This window comes from Oncorhynchus kisutch, linkage group LG4 (genome assembly GCF_002021735.2).
Source record: "Oncorhynchus kisutch isolate 150728-3 linkage group LG4, Okis_V2, whole genome shotgun sequence".
Taxonomy (NCBI): domain Eukaryota; kingdom Metazoa; phylum Chordata; class Actinopteri; order Salmoniformes; family Salmonidae; genus Oncorhynchus; species Oncorhynchus kisutch.
Window position 1 is genome coordinate 68351653 of NC_034177.2, and position 23363 is coordinate 68375015.

Here is a 23363-nt window from a genome sequence, read left to right on the forward strand (position 1 = left end):
ACACGGACTTCAACCCCACTGCAGATTTAATTTATACCACCATGACTCAAGACGCTGAGTGCAGTCACAAACACACACATACACCACTCAGAAACAAAATGGTTATTAAGGTATAATACTATGTATGTCCTGGAGTCAAGGTGTTTGTCCACTGTGCTATGGGCATCAGCCGCCGTGGTGTTCTGGCGTATCTGATGATATACCTTTCTCTGGTGGATGCCAAAATGGACCAAACTCTGGCTTCCTGTACCAACTCATACAGCTGGACCTTCTCAGGAGCAGAGGACACACACACGTGCACACACATGCACGCGCACACACACACACACACACACCATGCAGTTTCATTTAAAGGGGCAATCTTCGGTTGGTGCGTATTTTTTAATTAGATTTTGTATTACTGATATACAACCATTGATTCTTAAGGAAAATAACGTATAAATGCCTCATGAGCTTAGTTCAACTGTTGTGCGCCATCAGAACCCAATATATAAGCTTGTTTTACTCCCTTTATTCTAAATGAACACTGTATAGCCTCAACATGGTTAAAACTATAATTTTGATATCATGCATGGTCAATGGTTACATTTACCAAACTCTCAATTGCAGATTGAACCTTCCGTAGTCTAAAAATATTTGTCATTTTGTGAATTTTGCCACTCCAGTGACATTGATTCTGATACAGCAAGAAAAAACATGTTTTTTATTTGTAGTGACTGCATTAGTGTTACACTCTGACATCACCAGAGGTCCGTTTAGGCTCCATAATACAGAGGGGGGAAACACAGTTTCCTAGACGTCACCATCACAACTTCACCTAAGATACTTTATTGCTGATATCAACAGTAGCCTAGAACACATTATCTGAGACATACTGTATATTGACCCTTCATTTGTGGTATTACCGTGTTTGCCAAGTTACAAATCGACTTACATTGGACATAACAATCAATACAGATAACCATCAATACAGGTGGGTGTTTTAAAGACTTGATAACAGCAGTAATATTCTACTGATAAGGACTCCTATTTAACCTGCCATCTGGTCTCACGGCCTCCAATAGAAACCCAACAATACTGAACAACCTGTGCTAACTGCAGGTGTGTGACCTGAAATGGCAACTTTGTGATTATTACTAAAGTAGGATGAATTAATTGTATTCAAATTATACTGTAAAAAAACAAAAGAGCCCTTTAATGCCAAGCTTGGTCATTATTTAATAAACAACAATAGCTTTCTTCAACATTATACAACTGATATCATGATTAAACAATTCTTCTTGCATTGTAGCCACAGTAAAAATCAACTTTAAATCAGGTTACAGCACCTGTTGTGATTGGTCAAAATCTCTCGCGAATGCAATATGTTGTAAATTACATACTTGACAGGTTTATCAATCTAACCGGCTAATTGTAACTCATCCATCATACAATACCAATGCAGTACATTGCTATGGCACAGTAAATTGACAAGATACTGTTACAGTAGTGATAGAATTCAGACTCAGAGTAGAGGTGTGGATCTTTTCAGTGATTGTTATTTGATAAACAACATAACTGTTTACTGGTTAACAGTTCACTTTTAACCTTCTGGTTAGATATATGACTAAAATAATTATTTGGCTGTGGTTTTGAGTCCACAAGACAGTCATCACACAGAACATATACATGAAAGCACGTGTCAAACTCATTCCGCGGAGGGCTGAGTGTCTGTGGGTTCTTGCTTCCTCTCTTGTACATCATTGTTTAATTAAGGTCACTGATTATAAGGAACTTCCCGCACCTTGTTGTCTAGGTCTTAGTTAACAGGGAAAATCAACAACCAGCAGACACTACGTCCTCCATGGAATGAGTTTGTCTACCTGGCATTAAAGGGTCAAACGCAATAACTGTTTATATAAGAGAAGTTGAAAAATGGAATGAAAAATGTATTCACAAACACGCCATTTCACCTATTGTTATGTGCATTAATATATTGTATGATGTGATGATGCATGAATCATCGGAGCTCAGTTTAAGTCTTGCTCTATGCTAGTCTAATGACGTACTGTCAATTCAGCATTGTTTTCTATATATATATATATATATATATATTCTCTATATATTTTCTATGTGAATACGGAGCGGTAGAAGTGATTGTGAAAAGGTATACATTTCTGTGGTCTCTACCATGTGCTAAATCCTATACAGTATACGGTATGTTTCAAACATTCACACACAATTTGACTAAATCATAGCATCAGAAATGAGAGGAAGATAGACACATATTTCTAGCCATAGTGATTCGAAGTCTGTGCTGTATTGGAGCTTTCTTTTCCTACACTGTGTTGTTTATACCTTTATGCATGTTCATTTACAGAAACCCCTTGTTCAGATCGAGTTATCCCCCCCCCCCCCAGTAAATAAAACATTCTTAAACGAGTAAGAAAACATTATATCACTTTGTATGACTGTTATGGCAGCACTCTGTTCTATCACTTGGCATCTATGGGGATGATGAAGGTACCGTCACCAATCAAATCCATCCAAATGGAACCTTTCACTGTCTTTCCATTCACCTCTTTCAGCAATATGATGGTAGGTTCTTGTACACTTGCCATGATTCTGACAGCCACACAGATTCTCTTAATCCAGACCTAATCCAGACACTATCTCTGGTGAATTGGAGTCACATTTGATGTGTAATAAAGCAACTGCCATCTTGACCATGGAACCCAGTGTTCAGGTTTCCCCTCTCAGTCCACGGCCGTGCTGGAACGTGCGCAGCAGGCTGGGGTTCTGATATAGCCCAACACCCCGCTCCTCTTCCTCCAGCCAACGGCACCACCAATGCTCTTCCTGGATGTAGCTGGATCCTGGCGGGACAGCTTGTCAGCGAGGCCAGCAGTCTCCTTGATCTGCAGCTCCAGGTGCTTTTGGATGGCCAGGCCCAGCTCCTCAGGATCCACAGAAGCCCCGTACACCTCCCATGTCATCCCTTCCGCATCCCACTTCACCTCCTTCACTGGGGGCTTCTGGGACGTGTCTGTCTCATTCCCGTTCTCATTCTTGTTCCCGTTCTCATTCCCGTTCTCCTCCACCAGGCAGACCTGGGGGAATACGTGGGCCGGACACGTCTCGTGGACCTGGCCTGTCTGCACCCCCACATCCCTGAGCTCCCTGGGGGACATCATGGTCCCTGTGTCCCTGGTGGCTCCAAGGTTGCTGCTGCTCATACAGCTGTATTTCTGAATGTCCTGCTGCAGGGCTCCACTAGGGTGTAGAGTTTTGGCCCAGGAGCAGTTGAGGTTACAATTGAGGTTGCAGCATTGCAGCAGGCGCTTGGCATCCAGCCCTGTCTCGCTGACGGAGGACATGAGGCGAGGGAGGGAGAGGAGGGTAGGCGCCAGGTGAGGCGGGAGCACCCTCTGGTCCCTGAACTCAGCTTCTGTGCCCGGAAGGTGTGGCAGCAGCTGGGCAGGGGTGGGGATGGGTTGGGGGTGGCAGTAGGCCGCAAAAGTGTCCTTCAACGTCCCGTGGGGGTGGACGAAAGTGCAATAGCAGATGGCCTCCTCACATGATTGTAGGCGTTGGGCCTCACCGCCGACCTTAGCGGCTGTGTTAGAGGGGCTAGGGGCACCGAGCCTGACACACCCGGCCTGAGGCTGCTGTGTGGGTCTGCCTCCCCCGCCGTTTCCCCGTCTGCAGGCAGTGGGGTTGGTTGTGGTCGTATTGCAGTGCTGGAGCTGCAAGTGCTGCTTGCAGGCTAAGGTGGAGAAAGCCTTACGAGAGGCATCCTGGGAAAGGTAGTCTCTCCCTGGGCATGAAGGGCAGCTGGTTTCACTGTGAGGTGGAGGGGCAGGGACCTCCCTGAGCATGTGGAGGGGATCTGAGTGACTCCTCTGGACATTCAGCCTGGATAGATCCAGTCCTCCCAGGTCTCTCTGTGATGATGATAAGGGGTGGGGCGCCTGGCTCTCTCCGAAGACTTGGTGACCATGATTGGTGACGCCCTCCTCGTGGTGATGGGCTGTGTCAGGGCGGACAGCATTCCTGAGGTCCACTGAGACAGATGTGTCCGGTTGGATGTTGTGCTGGATGACCTGAGAAGGCCCCTGTCTGCCCGTTTCTTTGTCTCTTTGGGAGCATGGAGCCGTATGCTCACTGGAGCCCTTCCTGAGTTCCTCCTGCCTCAGAGGACCTGTCAGCCCATCTGTGGAGCTCTTAGAGAGAGGCAGGAGGGGGTCGGTGCAGAGGGCAGAGTCAGGGGACACACTGCCCCCTGGTGGGTATAGTGCTGACACAGGATGCCCACTCTCTGCCATGGGAAAGCCCTGGAACACAATGGAAACAGACAGGGACATAAGCTCTTATTTATGTCAATGGGAGCTTACTGTACACAGTCTATGCATGATGAAACCAGTGATCTGGTACTATGCTAATTGATTTATTATGAGATGACTCATCATCCTGCTGGGAGCTAGTGTACTGTAACGACAGACTTGACAGCTAGAATTTCAATGTTTTTTAAATAATTGAAGTCAAGTCTAGCCCAAGTGTTTTGACACGTTTTAGGAAAACTCCACACCAAAACTATCTTTTGGTATTTGTTTCATTAGTTCATGTTGATATAGTCCCAAAATGTTTAGCATGTCAGCAGTCAAGTTTCCAACATATATATTCTTCAAAATACAGCCTGTATAATGTGTTTTGTAAATTCGTACACATTGTAAATATGAAAATGGAATGCATTATTTCAGAACAGGACCTACTGCTTGCATATCAATATATTGACTTTTGCGATGATGCAAAATATGATGCTAAATGCATCTTACCGGGCAGGATTTCTATATTTTGAAAGTTATTTATCTTGAAAACTTGATTGCTGACATGCAAAACATTTTGGGACTGTATCAACAATAGACTAATGAAACAAATACCAAATTATATATTTTTTGGTCATCTCTGTATACCCATCGCAAGACCCACTAGTTGATGCTTATTTATAAAACGCTCTTAGGCCTCACTCCCCCCTAGCTGAGATATCTACTGCAGCCCTCATCCTCCACATACAACACCCTTCTGCCAGTCACATTCTGTTAAAGGTCCCCAAAGCACACACATCCCTCGGTCGCTCCTCTTTTCAGTTCGCTGCAGTTAGTGACTGGAACGAGCTGCATCTAACACTCAAACTGGACAGTTTTATCGCCATCTCTTCATTCAAAAACTCTCTTACTGACACTTGTGGCTGCTTCACATGATGTATTGTTGTCTCTACCTTCTTGCCCTTTGTGCTGTTGTCTGTACCCAGTAATGTTTGCACCATGTTTTGTGCTGCTACCATGTTGTGCTGCTGCCATGTTGTGTTGCTACCATGTTGTTGTCATGTTGTGTTGCTACCATGTTGTTGTCATGTTGTGTTGCTACCATGCTGTGTTGTCATGTGTTGCTGCCATGCTATGTTGTCTTAGGTCTCTCTTTATGTAGTGTTGTGGTGTCTCTCTTTATGTAGTGTTGTGGTGTCTCTCTTTATGTAGTGTTGTGGTGTCTCTCTTTATGTAGTGTTGTGGTGTCTCTCTTTATGTAGTGTTGTGGTGTCTCTCTTTATGTAGTGTTGTGGTGTCTCTCTTTATGTAGTGTTGTGGTGTCTCTCTTCTCGTGATGTGTGTTTTGTCCTATATTGTTATTATTTAAATGTTCTTTAATCCCAGTCCCCGCAGGAAACCTTTAGCCTTCTGGTAGGCCGTCGTTGTAAATAACAATTTGTTCTTAACTGACTTGCCTAGTTAAATAAAGGTTAAATAAAAAGAAAGAAAGAAATTTAGTTACGAAGTACAATCACATCTGTTACACCATGAGCAGACTGGCCAGGTATCCCTCACTCACAGTGGCAGAGACTAGCCCGTCAGATTAGGTCTGGATCAGCCCCTCAATGTTCTATAAGATTACAGGAGAAACACAGGATTGTCTGTGTCTTCTTTGAGAGCATTAAGGGATGTCTCCAATGTAGCCTCTAAAGCTTTTGTACTGGATGTGTCAACTTGTGACATGGCGTGATGATACGATGTCGGCTACAGTGCTAAACCTCAGTCACATAACCTGTAAGTCAAACACCCCTGTATACACAAAACAGGTTTCACTTAACCAACGACAAGCTTCCCAACACAGGAATGATGATTAAAAGGATGTTTTTTTATTTTTATGTATTTATTCAGGGGAGCCCAATTGAGACCAGGGTCTCATTCTCAATAGTGCCCTAAGAACAAACAATTCACAAATCAACATGCTAATTCAATAAAACAGCAAAAAAATCAACTACAAGATACAGCAGTTACAGATACTGTCACGCCCTGACCATAGAGAGATTTTATTCTTTATGTCGGTTAGGTCGGGGTGGGATTTAAGGGTGGGTTATCTAGGTGAATTATATGTCTATGTTGGCCTAGTATGGTTCCCAATCAGAGGCAGCTGTTTATCGTTATCTCTGATTGGGGATCATGTTTAGGTAGCCATTTTCCCATTGTGCTTTGTGGGATCTTGTCTATGTTTAGTTGCCTGTGAGCATTATTATAGCGTCACGTTTCGTTTGTTCTTTGAAGTTTTCTATTCCATAATACAGGATGGAAACATACCACGCTGCTTCTTGGTCTACTCCTTATGACGAACGTGACAGATATACTACATTTCACAAATAAATTATTTCAACCAAAACACACTCAGACCTCAGTGAATTCATTCCTCATCAGTATTCTAAGCTTCCCTATTGGCACCAGGGATTCAAGATGTAATGAGGATTGTAAATGAGGTGTTAGAACTAATCGACCTAGGTCGGTAGAGACACAACAAACCTCAAGTTAACCAACCCTGTGAGCATATTTTTCTACTTTAACAGAGAAGTGAGCTGGAAACTTGTGCAGCATAGCTTTGTAAACAAAAAGGTAGAAATTAAGTCATCTACAGGAATTTAGAGAGGTCCAGCCGACCTCCTGATTAATGATGCAGTGATGAGTATTTAACCTGTTACCTGTGATAAAGCGAAGCACACTATGGTACAGTGTATCCAGGGGTTTTAGAGTAGTGGTTGCTGCATTCTGATAAATGCTGTCACCATAATCAAGAGCTGGCAGGAAGGTTTTCTTATTTAGACTCTTGAAATATTTGTTCTATACAGCCAAAATGTACCCTTAACATGTACATGTAATTACTCTCCTGTGTAAGACTGCAAAGATACATTGTGTATGTATGGTGCATGTTCTTTATGTGCTCTTCAATAAAAGAAGCCTGCTTTAAATCTCCACTTCTTAATTAGCTCATTCCTTTTTTCTAAACCTCACATTCTCAATCCAAAAGCCTAGATATTTATAGGCTGGAATCTGCTCGCTGAGAGAACCATCTGAAATATTTGTATGAGAATTAGAAAACAACAAACATTTAGTTTTTCCCGCATTAAGTACACATTTTAAATCAACAAGGGCTTTCTGTAAGGCAACAAAAATCCGATTGCAGCGCCAACAGCCTGGTCAGCAGTAGGAGCAACAGCATACATAACAGTGTGAATGCCGATGAATGTTCCAGGTTTTTGCAGATAGACCAATATTATTGATGTAAATAGTAAAGAGGACCGGTCACACAATCATCCCCTGCGGGACACCTTTAGTGATATTGACTGGACACCATCAGAAAGCACACAGTGTCCTTTTCTGACAGCGCCCAAACCACTTGCGAGACATCTGGCCGAGGCCCATTTCAGACAACCTTTGAATGAGTAGGGGATGGTCAACAGTATCAAAGGCCTTGGATAGGTCTGTAAATAAAGCAACACAGTGATTCCTATGATCTAAGCAATTTAAGTCGAGCATAGCTGCTGAAAAGATGCTATGTCCTGGTCTAAAACCAGACTGGTACACATTAACAATAGAATTTGAATTTGGCCTTTCTTATATACCCTTCTATGGGCTTTTTAAAATGGTGCATTTCATTCCCATTTAGTGTCTTGTTATTCTACTTCACATAAGAGGCCTCTAGGGTCAGTTTAGCTTTAAAAGCATCACCAATGAGCCTGCTCTACCCTGGGAGCCTAACGCCCCATGGTAGCTCTCCATCCCACCCCAGTCCCATGGTACATCTCCTCATTAGTAACGTGTAGGGGCTCTGTGAGGGCTTTACAGACTGAATAAGAAAGCAGTTGCAACAACATGAACAGTATTTTTGGGATAACATGCATGACATGTGCTGTTCAATGTATTTCTTGAAGTCATCTGTGTTGACAGCTCAAAGCTGAGTGTTTTCACAGTCAATTACAACATGATGTGTTTGTGTAAGTCATTTAACATTGTGCAATGGAATCACTGTAGGGCCTGGTGTCAGTGGGCAAGCTGACCTGAAGTACAGAGCACAGAGTAACACTTTTTGGAAAGTCCATCTGTACATGCTCTACAGACCATCAGTAACATTTCAACTATCTACTAAACCCTGGCCCTTACCCTAACCTTAACCCTTACCCGAACCCCAACCTTAACCGTAGCAAGCAGTTGCTTATGAACAGATAGTTGACTATCCGGACTATCCAAATAAAGTGTAACTAAGCACATGTAACAGTATAACTTTAAACCGTCCCCTCGCCCATACCCGGGCTCGAACCAGGGACCCTCTGCACACATCAACAACAGTCACCCACGAAGCATCGTTACCCATCGCTCCACAAAAGCCGCAGCCCTTGCAGAGCAAGGGGAACTACTACTTCAAGGTCTCAGAGCAAGTGACGTCACCGATTGAAACGCTATTTAGTGCGCACCACCGCTAACTAAGCTAGCTGTTTCACATCCGTTACACTCACCCCCCTTTTGACCCCCTCCTTTTCCGCAGCAACCAGTGATCCGGGTCACGGCACCAACGTAACAGTATAACTTTAAACCGTCCCCTCACTCATACCCGGGCTCGAACCAGGGACCCTCTGCACACATCAACAACAGTCACCCACGAAGCATCGTTACACATCGCTCCACAAAAGCTGCGGCACTTGCAGAGCAAGGGGAACTACTACTTCAAGGTCTCAGAGCAAGTGACGTCACCGATTGAAACGCTATTTAGTGCGCACCACCGCTAACTAAGCTAGCTGTTTCACATCCGTTACACACAGAGGCACAACAAGTCATCTGTCTCCTATAAATTGGTTACGTCTAAGCTGGTAAAATCAGAGGTTAGGTCACTTCTGGAAATAGACAAAGCAGGCAGGTGATATGGCCTAAAGGTTTATAGGAGCATGCGACCAGTCAGTAATAAAGAAAGGAATACCAACACTTTGCCCACAACACCAGAACACAACACCTGATGTGTGATAGTATGAAAATGGAGGTGTGAGAAGTCAGATAAATGCATTAGTTGCCTTTTTTCTTTTTACATAAATGCTTCAAACATTTCAGAATGTACCTCACGCAATGCAACAGCGGGATATTCCTGCTACTATGCGATAGACACACCTAAACAATACTAATGCGCCAAGTATCTGAAGTGTGTATGAGACCAGGGCCAGATGGTGACTGACTGACTCACTCAAGGCCTGCATTCATTTCCCCCCCCCAAATAACCTGTAAGTAAAATCCCCACTCCCAACCATGTACACACACACACACACACACACACAAACACAACAACAACATTTCTACACCTCTGGAATGCAGCGATTTCACTTTTTTCAACCTGAAAGGTCTCTGTTGTAACCCCTGCTTACCTTTTAGAAAAAATATAAGATCCTTATGTTCCTCTTCTTTATTTACTCTCTCTCTCTCTCTCTTTCTTTGTGTCAGAGTCAAGTTATCCCCCAGGATCCCAGGATAAACCCCTGTTAGTCCAGGTTGTTTGAAAGGAAAGGAAAGTGGTTCTCTACAGGTGACCTCCTCTCGCCACGCACCATTCACAGAGCCCTCCCTCTTCTCCAGTCTCTTCCTCCTCTTCCTCCTCCGTCCCTCTATCCTGGCCGGGAACAAGATTGGGCAAACCTTGAGATAATCCTCTCTTTCATCTGATTACAAATGAGAGGCTGCACTTGTGAATCTTCAAATCGTATCCCAGGAGAGAGGGGTAGTGTGTGTGTGTTTGTGTGTGTGTGTGTCTCTATATGTGTGTGCGATGGTGTTAGTGATCGGTGGTGGTAGTTGTTTGGCTCTGTATGTGGTGGAGAGGGGGATGGCAGATAGGACTAGGGAATTGGATGAAGAGAGGGGAGGGGGATGATAATGAGGAGATGCTCAGTCAGGCAGACAGCTTCATTGCCACTCCATCCACCTGGAAGAAGAAGAGAGAGAGAGGAAATTGCATGAATGAATGCTCTGGCAAAAATAGAAGGTTTGATGGTGAAAAAAACACCCCCTCACACAGACATTCTGTCTCTCTTGCATCCTCCTCTCTCTCTCTCTTCCTCCTCTCTCGCTCCCTCTCTCATCCTCCTCTTTCTCTCTTTCTCTCTCTCTCTCATCCTCCTCTTTCTCTCTCATCCTCCTCTCTCTCTTGCTCCCCCCCACACACACACAAACACACACACACATTATTTCGACTTCTACCTCACCTACTCCCTGTCACACTCCCCATCACTCTCGACCACTCTCCATCACTCTGTCCCCGTTGCTATGGAAACTGCAATACTCAATGGGACCCGGATGAATGTTCATTTTCTAAGTTGCTGGGTGGCGACAGACAGTGAAAACATGTCCACCTGGAATTGGCAGTGCTCATAGTTGTCAAGTTACAAGAGAACAATGTGATTTTAAGTCTACTACTTCTGCATGGATGTCACATGCCATGGTACTATATGTCCGTCTTTACATGACAACCAATGAAAAGCATGAATGTAATTTGCTTGAGTTGGCATATTAAGATGAAAAGTAATGGGAATATGGGAGTATTGTAGTACTATGTGGTAGAATGGATTAGATAGCTATGACACTATAAAACAGTATTTATTGTCATTCATAATGTTTCCCTTCAGCACAGATCTAGGATCAGCCTACCTTCATAACCTTAAAAATTGGGAATGCAAAACTGACTATAGATAAGTATCCAGGGGCAACCAACATACTATATCCTGCTTTGATAACATGTGAGTCAGACACTCCTGGACAACATTCAAATGCAACAGTGTGAGTCTGGCTGTGCGAGAGAAGGGTAAAGATCAGAGGATGGGGACCTTCAGTAAAGGACCTATCCTCACCACGGTAACTGGTGAAAAACACAGGCAGAGAGGGTGTTTGATTGGAAGACAGAAAATGTGTGATCAAACAAAAGGCAGTCATGACAAAGCCTATCAGACATATCAAATGTCCTTGTTTGGGATATCGTAGTTGTACATGGAGGGTCAAATTAAATAATTATATTTATCTAGCAGAGGGAACAAAAGTAACCTTTGATCTTCCTAATTAGCTGTGCTTAGTGCATGCTGCTGAGATAGATACAAAAAATATTGTTGTTTATAGTCCAGGTGATATGTGCCTAATTTTAGGTGATATGTTCACTTTTTCATAAAAGCATGAACATTTTCAGAAAGGGAGCCATCGTAAAAATGCCTCCTGGTGGCCGTTGTGGACATTTTTCTATTCTGCCATAACTGGACAATGTATTTTACTTCGTATTTGCTGAACCAAACATGATAACACAGAAAAGGTGATGTGTACACCTATGTTTTGATGGTTATGGATTACAATGTTGCCATGCACAACATCATAAATTGTTCAGATGATTATTTACTAGTGGACCACCATGGTAAGCCATGGAAGATAATCCAGTAAAATTTCAGTTTCTGACAATTTTTACACAATAGAATATCATGTATGTGGCATAAAAAGCCATACAGCTGCTGTCTTCTTGCTCCTGGTTATGAAAGTGGATATTGTGTGACGCTGCTTAAATTTACAGAACACAGGAAGGGCATTTGATTGGTCTGCACCCAGGGAGCTCATGGGGTGATTTCATGGGCAGGCACGTACCTCAAGCGATTGCTGGTCCCAAATGCCACTCACCACTCCTCAGCTTATATTTCTGAACAGAACATTTTCATTTTTTAACACTTCACAATTCTCCTTTATGATGGCACTAGCAGTCAATATAACATCAATTAAGCTCATTTCGCATCGTATCAAAATCAATGAAAACAAACGTTATTTACATAGCGTTTTTCACAACAGCGATTTTCACAAAGTGCTTTACAACAACCTGGCCGAGACCCCAAAGAGCAAGCAGCAGCTACTGTATGTGGCTGGAAGAAACCTTCTTTAGCTGTACATAGTAAAAGGTTGGAGTGTGAGCTGTGACAAGCTGTCAATTTAGGCAAGAAAGTACAGCAGAGTACATCTGACCACCAGACAGTTGTTCATTTAGGCAAGACGAGTTATAATAAGTACATGGATGACCAACAGGGTCATAGTAGATCAGAGTGTACAAGACCCTAGCCTGAGATTTGTCTCCAAACACGGACAAAGCATACAATACAACTGATTTGACATTGCTGTTATATAGGGGGTATTTGTTTTGAGGCTGAATTGATCAGATCTCCAGATGGGATGAGTTGGGCATATGCACAATGTGAGGTTTTTGCTTAAGTTTAGAGATCTTCCATCTGGGAAAACAAGGTCCACTGAATATCTCTGGGTTTGTATGATGTGGTTTTGGTCATGATCCAGTCAATAGTAATAAGGAAGAGGATCTGAGAGATGATGGAACCCTGTCTCACTCCAGACTGCACAGTGAACCGCGCAGACTTGCCCATAATGACACTGCATTCAAAGTGGTCAAAATAGTATACCTTGATTAGTGTATATTGAATCAGATCTCAAGATCTTCCAGAGAGTTTTACCATGTATACTAGCAAAAGCCTTGACGTCTATGAAGTGAGAATGGGGAAGTGGGGGGACCATACATCCTTGTCCCAGAATCCTGCTTGCTCCTGCCTTAGCTTGGTGTCAATGGCTGACTCCATACATTTTTGGTGATGCAGAATCAAAAATTACCCCCAAACTGAGCTTCACTTTCCAGCATTATGTATAAAAAATATATATATATTCTATTTTGTACGTTTTTAGAAACGACCATTATATAATAATGAAAACTGTTCATGATGTTGTACTGGCAGTAATCCGTATTCATATTACCATTGTAATCATATGAAGGAAAATGGATTGACCGGCTATGGTAGAAAATAGAATTGGCTGCCAAGAGGCGCTTTTGCAATGGCTCCCTTTCTGAAAATGTCCAGGACCCAAAACTATACAAGCGTACTACGTTTCATGCTTTTATGAAAAAGCTAACATCATTTTCACACATTGCCTGGAGTAGCATTGTTAACAAGTCTTATCGACGTGTGGAAAGGGGTTGCGTTTGATCGGATGGGCTATGCTTGTGTGTCTGTATCTCAGTGGTTGTGATTGTTGTAGCGGCCTTGGGGGGAGGGGAGGGAGGAAGAGTTATTATTAGGAGCACCAGTCTCATTAAGACAGACTGAACATCTGGAGGGGGGCTGTACCAGGGACATATACGTGGGGATTAAGGGTTATCTTCAAAGAGTGACAGTAAGCGAGGGATGGAGGATTGAGGCAGACCCATAGTGTGTTACCCTGCTGACTGACAACCTACACCGCTAAGAATGATGTCAGAACTCCAGTTCCAATTATAGTAACAGTTTCAGGACCCGAATAGAATCAGACAGAAGGGGTAATGAGACAGATTGACAAATTGTCTGTTGAATTTCAGACTGAAATGAAATTAGATGCACTACCATACAACCCTGCTACGACAAGGGATCTCAGCAACGGCAATGCCCTAACATAGTCGTGTTATCTTCCCGGCATTGTGAGGGACAAGAAAGCCCGAGCTGCTCAGATATAATTACCGGCAGAGAAGAGCACTAAGAAAGAAACTGTCTGAAAAGAGTATGGATGACTGACACACTCGGCTCACTGAATAGCTCCCCCTCCTAATCCCTGCACACACAAACAACTCTCCAATTCTTTATGCAAACTATCCGTGAAAATTTGAATAAACATTACAAAAACACCTTTTATCAACAATGTCTGTGATTTAAAAAAATTGGAGCAGGCATTGATATCCGAATAATGCTTTGTTTCAGTATGCCTCGTTCCCAACAACGACCGTCAGAGATAAAGATATACATGGGGAGGCAGGGTAGCCTAGTGGTTAGAGCGTTGGGCCAGTAACCGAAAGGTTGCAAGATTGAATCCCTGAGATGCAAAGGTAAAAATCTGTCGTTCTGCCCTTGAACAAGGCGGTTAACCCACTGTTCCTAGGCCGTCATTGAAAATAAGAATTTGTTCTTAACTGACTTGCCTAGTTAAATAAAGGTTAAAAAAATGTAAGAAAATAACAAAAAAAGATATACACCATCTCCTTGGAGTTCCATTGGCCTGAAGCAAACACATAAGAGGTGCATCAGCAGTAAAACATCTGTGGTGTGAGAAACTCTACCAGGTAGTACTGTCCTGTTGCACCCTCGACAACCACTGTGATTAATATTATCTGACCCTGCTGGTCATCTATGAACATTTGAACATCTTGGCCATGTTCTGTTATAATATCCACCCGGCGCAGCCAGAAGAGGACTGGCCACCCCTCAGAGCCTGGTTCCTCGCTAGGTTTCTTCCTAGGTTCTGGCCTTTCTAGGGAGTTTTTCCTATCCACCGTGCTTCTACATCTGCATTGCTTGCTGTTTGGGGTTTTAGTCTGTGTTTCTGTACAGCACTTTGTGACATTGGCTGATGTAAAAAGGGCTTTATAAATAAATGTGATTGATTGATTGAGTAAGGCTAGAAACTTTATAGCACTATTCAAGCATCAACTGTAGGCTAAACCTTTTCTCTTGGAAAGAGAAGACTACACCTATATGTGCATTGAACATTATCTGTCATAATAGGTCATTCTCCTCGGTCAAGTTTCACTTTACAACATTTTGCATATTCAGTAAAGCTGTTCTCCCCTTGGGGACAGTTTAATCTGCGGACCTGCACTCTAATATCTATGTTTGTGTTCACGACAGCGAACAAAAGGAAAGTGCCACATGTGCTGCCTTTGAGCTCTTGTGCTGTGTACATATTGTATATACTGTATGACAGGGAGTGGAGAGGGAGTGGACTCGCAGAGTGGAGTAATAGTATATGGAATCAGTGATCCTTTTATTACATTTTGCACAAGGAGGATTTTTAAAGATATTAGAGGACTCAAAAAAATCCTGTGTTGAAAGGTTTAGGGAGGAAGTGGGTAAAATTGACTGGTCACCTGTGCTAGAGAGTGTAGGGGTAAGACAGTGCCTGGGAAGTCTTTAAATGTAGATTCCTTGATGTGGTGAATGTGATGGCTCCCATTAGACGGGTCAGGGTAAAGCAGAGATCTAGCCCTTGGTTTAATCCTGAGATTCTAGAATCTATCCAAGCAAGGAATAAGGTCTTTAATTAAAAAATGTAAGAACTTTCAAGAGCAGCATGATTTTGTCCTATATAAACGTCACAGAAATGAAGCACAGAGCAGGATGGATGAAGCACAAAGCAGGATGGATGAAGCACAGAGCAGGATGGATGAAGCACAGAGCAGGATGGATGAAGCACAGAGCAGGATGGAGGAAGTTAAGAGGGGTTACTTTGCTGGGAAAATAATTGAGAACAAAAATGACCCTAAAAAGCTTCGGAAATCATTTAAGGAACTAGGCTGTAGTAGTACTACCAAAAACAAACTAAACAGTATTGGACTGAACATCAAAGGGGAGATGGTATATGAAAAAGCAGAGGTTGCCAATGAATTCAGCAAACTGGTTAGCAAGCTGCCCACCAGTTCTGGTTTGTATGGAAGCAACCAAGTCAAGAAGTATTATGTAGAGTTAGGGGTTCAGCCAAACTCTTTTTCTTTTGCAAAGGTAGCAACAGCCAAAATAGTCAGTATGCTGGCAGAGTTTATCCAGCCACAGGCCTGGATAATATTCCTGAAAAGTTTCTTATAGATTCTGCTGAGCAAATTGGCCCTTGTATTACGCATATCGTTAATCACTCTCCCAGGGACATGAAACAAGCTAAAGTTATACCTCTGTATAAGAAGGGGAATTATGATCCTGGGAATTATAGTCCTGTATCTATCCTCTGTGTAACATCAAAGATCCTGGAGATAATTGTAGATGAGCAAATGTATGAATATGTTAACAAACAGGGTCTAATGTATGATTTTCAGTCGGGTTTTAGAAAAACATACTCCACTGATTCATGTCTAATTTACTTGACTGACTTCATCAGGAAAGAGATTGATGAGGGAAATATGTGTGGAATGGTACTGCTTGACCTACAAAAGGCCTTTGATACAGTTAACCACTGTCTCCTAATCTCCAAACTAGCACTGGCGGTTAAGCAGTATCCCTTTAGGCTGGGTAAAGTCCTATTTGTCAGGTAGGGACCAAGTATTAGAGGTTAATGGTTCACTGTCTCAGGCAAAACCAATGAGTTGTGGCGTTCCGCAAGGGAGCGTGCTTGGGCATCAGCTGTTTTATTGTATATTAACGATATGAAAGATGCCTGTTCTTGCTGTCTTTTTCTTTATGTGGATGACTCTACACTTCTGGTGTCTCAAAAAAGTAAAACTATGTTGGAGAGCATACTTAGCACAGAGCTTACTAACATTAGCAAATGGCTTGGAGATAATAAGCTATCTCTGCACTTAGGGAAAACTGAAGTAATTATTTTGGATCCAGACCTAAATTGTGTAGGTTGTCTGAAATCAGAGTGGAGTTAGGGGAGGGAGGTACTGACTATTAAAAACTCTGTTAGCTACTTGGGATGTATCCTTGATGGAAGCTTGGGAGGTGTGAGCATGGCCAATAAGGTGCTAGAGAAGGTTAATGCCAGGACTATGTTTTTGGCTAGAAAGTTCAAGCTGCTTGATAAGGACTCCATGAAAGTGCTAGCTACTGCCCTCATTCAATACCATTTTGACTACGCTAGTACTTCCTGGTTTGGGGGCTTATCTAAACTTATGAAGGGGAAGCTCCAGATAGCCCAGAATAAGCTGATCAGGGTAGTATTGAAGGTGAGTCCATGTACTTCTCACATAGGCAGGAGCTGCTTTCAGGAACTAAACTGGCTGCCTGTTGAGGCTAGGATGTCCCAGATTAGACTAGGTTTACAGGAGTATTTATGGTCCTGCACTCAGATATCTAAGTGATTACTTTCCTCGTGTTAGGGATGCACACAATCACAGCACCAGATCAGGTGTTGCTGATGTGTGCTTATACAGGTTCAGGAGTAATGCTGGGTAAGGTACTAGCTTGTATACTGGAGCCCCAGAATGGAAGAGTTTCCTCTGCTTATAAAAACAATGTCCTCTCTGGGCAGCTTTAAAAATAAATAAAAAATGTCTTCTGTACCCATATGAATAACCCCTATGATGTGACTGGAATGATGAGATAGATGTTCTTCTTCTCTGTTGTTGTTTTATTATTTCACAGCCATACTGTGTTCAATCAGTCCCAGACGTTATTGTGTGTTATCCTCAATGATTTTATTCATGTGCATGTATGGCTTTTTCAGGTTTTATGTGTGGTTGTTTTTTAAAATGGTTTAATTAAAAAACTAAAACTAAACTAAAGGGGTTCCTGAACTTCTTTGGCCTGCGAACCAGTTTTGATATTACAAAAGAAAATGTTTACACACCATGTCAAAAATGTGGCCAATGTTTACTTTTTTAATTGCCGCTATAAGTCTATTACAAATCAGTCTGACTTTTTACAGCCTTTCAAGCTGAAAGAAGTATGATTTGAAGTGACATCGGAATGCATCGGAAAGGTATTGGGAAGTTCAGAAGATCATCAGGCAATAATTCTGTAAGATCTTCTATGTAGAAAAGAACATCCTCGTTGAGGATGTTATTTTCCCCCCAGTCTGCTTAGTGCCTGGTCTTGTCCACTCTGTTTTAATGAGTCCTGCGCGGCTTGTGGGCATTGTAGAGGGAAACACGAGTGTTCCTTAGAGTCTTAGCTTTCAGTGATGGGGTCATGACATTTTGTAGCTTAAACCATTCAAAAGATAGAGTCACATTTGTAGGAAGGAAACAGAAACCACTCTGTTTATTACAACCACATCTAGCGGCTACCAGAGGTTACTGAGGTAACCCCGGTTCTGTGAACCAAGCACATTTTTAAAATGGTTTATTTCATAGTTTCTATCACAACCCCATGTTTGGGAAACGCTGAAATAGGACATAATTACGTGCACATAAAGGAACAGAACCATATGGTAATGGGATATACAACACACATACAACACACATACAACACACATACAACACACGTACAACACACATACAACACAGCAAAACATTTGACCTGTTGGACACTTTAAAATTCTTATCTGGATTCAAACCGATAACTATCTTATACAGTTTAATCACCTTTCACCAACTGAAGAACACACAAAGCCATGCAGGTATGTGGTAATTGGACAAATTGGAAGGCGTTTTAACTTGTCCTGTCCCATTTCACGTATAGTATTACCTTCATATTACAGGATCAGATCTATGGTGCTCCAATGCTCCTCTCTGGTTTCTTCGTTCTCTTGTTCTTTTAGCGGACCTCTGCATTAGCCACAACACCCCTCTCTGACTGTGGGGCTCATGCCTGATCCTGCGAAAACTGTGGATTCAGTGTAGAGCGTATCAGCAGTTCCAAAGTGCACTATTGTTCATTCACAGGTGCTTTTTAGAGCTCAGTTCCTTGTATTCTGGCACTGCAAACACGCCTACGCACACAACCCTGAGACACATCTACTCTACAGTATATCTGCATATTCAGTTTCACACACAGACTCACCTTGACCTAGAATGCATTCCTAAACCCATTTGTTTTTCCTATTCTGGCTTCACTGCCTGATAGAAGGAATCTGCATAGCATGCATGATTCTCGTCTGATGGCTTTCTGTGATTCATACAAAGCACTGTTTCATTTTGAAACCTAGGATGACATTATGAGCTGAAATAAAGGAATTCAGATCAAAAACTGGCAAATTGCGAGTCGCAGTATGCAGATTCTACAGTGTGACTCCTCATAAACTATAGATATTAAATGTGTTTTATTGCGGGTTGCTTTGTCACACTTTATCTACACCTTTCATATTGACAGTAGAAGTTGTCAAAGCTTTAGGATCATCTCCTATAAGTTACCATGGCCTGTAATCAACTAAGGTCAAAGGGCGAGGATCAACAGCAGCAATCTAAATTGAGTTTAAAGCGATGGAGCTACAATAGACAGACAATATACAGATGTAGGTTCTGAATTTGATCACTCTGTTTTACATAAAGGATTTATATAAATTCACTGAAAACCTGTACTAACACAAGGTTAAATTAACAGTATTGCACTTTCATGTAGCCTAATTTGTGCCAGCTGATGGCCTAACCAGCAGTCAAGCAACATTACATTGACAGAAAAGAGTGAATGGACTCACTAAACATTCAAATCCTTTTACTGCAGGATAATTTTTCTGTGACAATACTGGTCAAATTGTAAATCCTACACCTGTACATGATCAGACAAAAACGATAACCCAACATTTGTGTTTACCACAGGAGGTGAGGGATCACATACAAGCGTCTTTTGTTCCACCTTCTTTAGATTTACGCTTGCTAAGCCCCCTATGAGAGCCACCATTTCTATTGGGCACAAAATAATCTGAAACACAACCAAAACAAACAGCAAATGCATCCAACAAGTCTGTAGAGTCACAAGCTTGATGAAATCATTGCGCACTAGGCATATGGGACAAATCCATTTTTACAAATCTTTTGACTACTGTAATACACACATAAGTGAATTTGTCCTAATACTTTTGGTCCCCTAAAATGGGGGGTGACTATGTACAAATAGGGCTGTAATTCCTAAACGGTTCATTCACCCGATATGGATGAAAATACCCTCAAATGAAAACTGTTAGTCTGCAACACACCCCATACAACACACCCCATAGTCTCTTTGTAGAGAGAAGACGATTTGAGGATGATGTTGGCTAAAGTATAAGACAGGAAATCATGCTGAGAATAACATCCCTCTGTTGACTCAGAGTTGTTTTTTTATTCTATGCAGCCTTGAGGGCCACAACAACCTTGAGGGCCACAAGTCAACAGAGAGACTTTCTCTGCACATCACTGGACATTCCTGTCTGTCTAGTGCTCAGAGTTTCTGGGGAAAGCTCTGCTAGAGGACATAGAAGATGTAGGAGTCATATCATTTTTATTTATTTATTAGAGCCTGAGGTGCTATCTGAGATCTGAATTCTCATAAAACATGATATATGAATGACATTCTAACATGCAATTAATACACTTGTCACGCCCTGACCTTACAGATCCTTATTATTCTCCATGTTTGGTTAGGCCAGGGTGTGACTCGGGTGGTAAAGTCTATGTTTTGTATTTCTTTGTTTTTTGCCGTGTGTGGTTCCCAATCAGTTCCCAATCTGTCTATCATTGTCTCTGATTGGGGATCATATATAAGTTGTCATTTTCCTTTTGGGTTTTGTGGGATCTTGTTTTCTGTTTAGTTTCTTAGCCTTACAGAACTGTGTGCTTCAGTTTTTTGTCTTTGTTATTTTGTTTTGGTGTCATCAATAAAAAGACGATGTGCGCCTACCACGCTGCGCGTTGGTCCACTCTTCATTCTACAAACGAGAGCCGTTACAACACTTCCATAGATAACTTGGTATGCATACTGTATCTATGAAATCAAATTTTATTGGTCACGTACACATGGTTAGCAGATGTTAATGCGACTGTAGCGAAATGCATGTGCTTCTAGTTCTAACTATGCAGTAAAATCTATCAAGTAATCTAACAAATTCACAACAACTACCTTATACACACAAATACACACAAATGTGAAGGGAGGAATAAGAATATGTACATATAAATATATGGATGAGCGATGGTGTGCGGCATAGGCAAGATGCAGTAGATGGTATAGAATACAGTATATACATATGGGTAATGTAGGATATGTAAACATTATTACATTTGCATTATTTGAAGTGACTAGTGATACCTTTATTAAGTCTGTTTATTTAAGTGGCCAGAGACTTGAGTCTGTACTGTATGTTGGCAGCAGCCTCTCTATGTTAGTGATGGCTGTTTAACAGTCTGATGAGATAGAAGCTGTTTTTCAGCCTCTCGGTCCCAGCTTTGATGCACCTGTACTGACCTCACTTGTAGAGTGCATCTGGGGGTGGTGCTCCCTCTGCTGTTTCCTGAAGTCCACAATCATCTCCTTTGCTTTGTTGATGTTGAGTGAGAGGTTATTTTCCTGACACCACACTCCGAGGGCCCTCAACTCCTCCCTGTAGGCTGTCTCGTCGTTGTTGGTAACCAGGCCTACCACTGTAGTGGTACAACTTGATGATTGAGTTGGAGGCGTGCATGGCCAGGCAGTCATGGGTGGTCAGGGAGTACAGGAGAGGATCAGCGGGGTAGAGATGTTGTTTCCTACCTTCACCACCTGGGGGCGGCCCGTCAGAAAGTCCAGGACTCAGTTGCACAGATGGGATAGTCCAGTGTGCAGTGTGATGGCGATTGCATCGTCAGTGGACCTACTGAGGCGGTAAGACAATTAGAGTGGGTCTAGGGTATCAGGTAGGGTGGTGATATGGTCCTTGACTAGTCTCTCAAAGGACTTTCTGATGACAGAAGTGAGTGCAATGGGGCGATAGATTTTAGTTCAGTTACCTTTGCTTTCTTGGGAACAGGAACACTGGTGGCCATCTTGAAGTATGTGGGGACAGCAGACTGTGATAGAGATTAGTTGAATATATCCATAAACACTCCAGGATGCCGTCTGGGCCGGCAGCCTTGCGAGGATTAACACGTTTAAATGTTTCACTCACGTTGGCCTCGGAGAAGGAGAGCCCACAGGCTTTGGTAGCAGTGTCCGCGACGGGGCTGGTTTTCTTTTTGTAATCCGTGATTGACTGTAGACCCTGCCACATACGACTCTAGCTTGTCTCTATACTGATGATTTGCTTGTTTGATTGCCTTGTGGAGGGAATAGCTGCACTGTTTGTATTCGGTTGTGTTTCCGGTAAACTTGCCATGATTAAAAGTGGTGGTTTGTGCTTTCAGTTTCACGCGAATGATGCCATCAATCCATGGTTTCTGGTTAGGGAAGGTTTTAATGGTCACAGAGGGTATGACATCTCCGATGCACTTGCTAATAAACTCGCTCACCGAGTCAGCGTATACATCAATGAAGTTCTTTCAGGGCCGACGTGACTATAATCGAAGAGAATTCTCTTGGAAGATAATGCGGTCGGCATTTGATTGTAAGGAATTCTGGGTTGGGTAAACAAAAGGACTTGAGTTCCTGTATGTTGTTGTGATTATACCAAGAGTCGTTAATCATAAGGCATACACCCCGCCCTTCTTCTTACCAGAGAAATGTTTGTTTCTGTCGGCGCGATGCGTGAAGAACCCGGGTGGCTGTACCGACTCTGACAACATATCCCGAGTGAGCATTGTTTCGGTGAAACAGAGAATGTTACAATCTCTGATGTCTCTCTGGAAGGCAACTCCTGCACTAATTTCATCCACCTTGTTGTCTAGAGATTGGACATTGGCGAGTAATATGCTCGGAAGCGGTGGATGGTGAGCTCGCCTTCTGAGTCTGACCAGTAGGCCGCTCCGTCTGTCTCTCCTGCCACAACCGCATTGTTTTGGGTCAGCCTCTGGGATAAGATCGCATGTCCAGGGTGGAGGTTTGAACAAAGGATTTGCTTCGGGAAAGGTGCATTCCTGGTTGTAATGATGGTAAGTTGACATTGCTTTTATATCTAATAGTTCTTCCCAGCTCTATGTAAAAACCCTTGAGATTTTCTATGGACCTGAAGCGAGGCGACCATCTCTGTTGGTGCCATCTTGCGACTGGGTGACTATTATAGATGTCTATTACTAGTAGGTTATGCGGTCCTAAATGTTTATCCCAAACAGTAAATACTACAATAGAAATGGAAGCCACTGACATGAAAGGCACATTCCAGGTTGTAACTCCAATGTGAGATGTGCAGTGCGACTGCAACAAATACAACCTGGTACACAACCATAGTGATTATAGAGGTGGTTATCCAATTGGTTCAGGGTACAGAAGTGTTAATGACACACTCAAGACTCAGCTGTGCTCTGCCTGGTGTGAGTCACCAGTTGTTAAAGGGGTGGTTTCATTGATAGCAGTCCCATGTTTTGCTGTGGTTTTCCCTGGTTCAACTGATGTTTATCTGTCTTAACAGATTGCTCAGGAAATAGCAGGCAGTTGAATGTGCAGACACATGCACGTACAGACACACAGACACACACACACACACACACACACACACATC

The 23363-nt window shown here is 42.6% G+C and overlaps 1 protein-coding gene across 1 annotated transcript; it reads right to left on the bottom strand.

The window, feature by feature from the left end:
• Positions 1-682: 682 nt before the first annotated feature.
• Positions 683-18676, bottom strand: LOC109889913 (uncharacterized). The gene is made up of 3 exons (XM_020481731.2): positions 18506-18676; positions 9710-10263; positions 683-4313 (listed from the first exon to the last, which is right to left on the bottom strand). Exon 3 carries the CDS (start codon positions 4302-4304, stop codon positions 2736-2738), a length of 1569 nt encoding a protein of 522 aa, XP_020337320.1. The 5' UTR covers positions 4305-4313; positions 9710-10263; positions 18506-18676; the 3' UTR covers positions 683-2735.
• Between the last annotated feature and the right edge of the window lie 4687 nt (positions 18677-23363).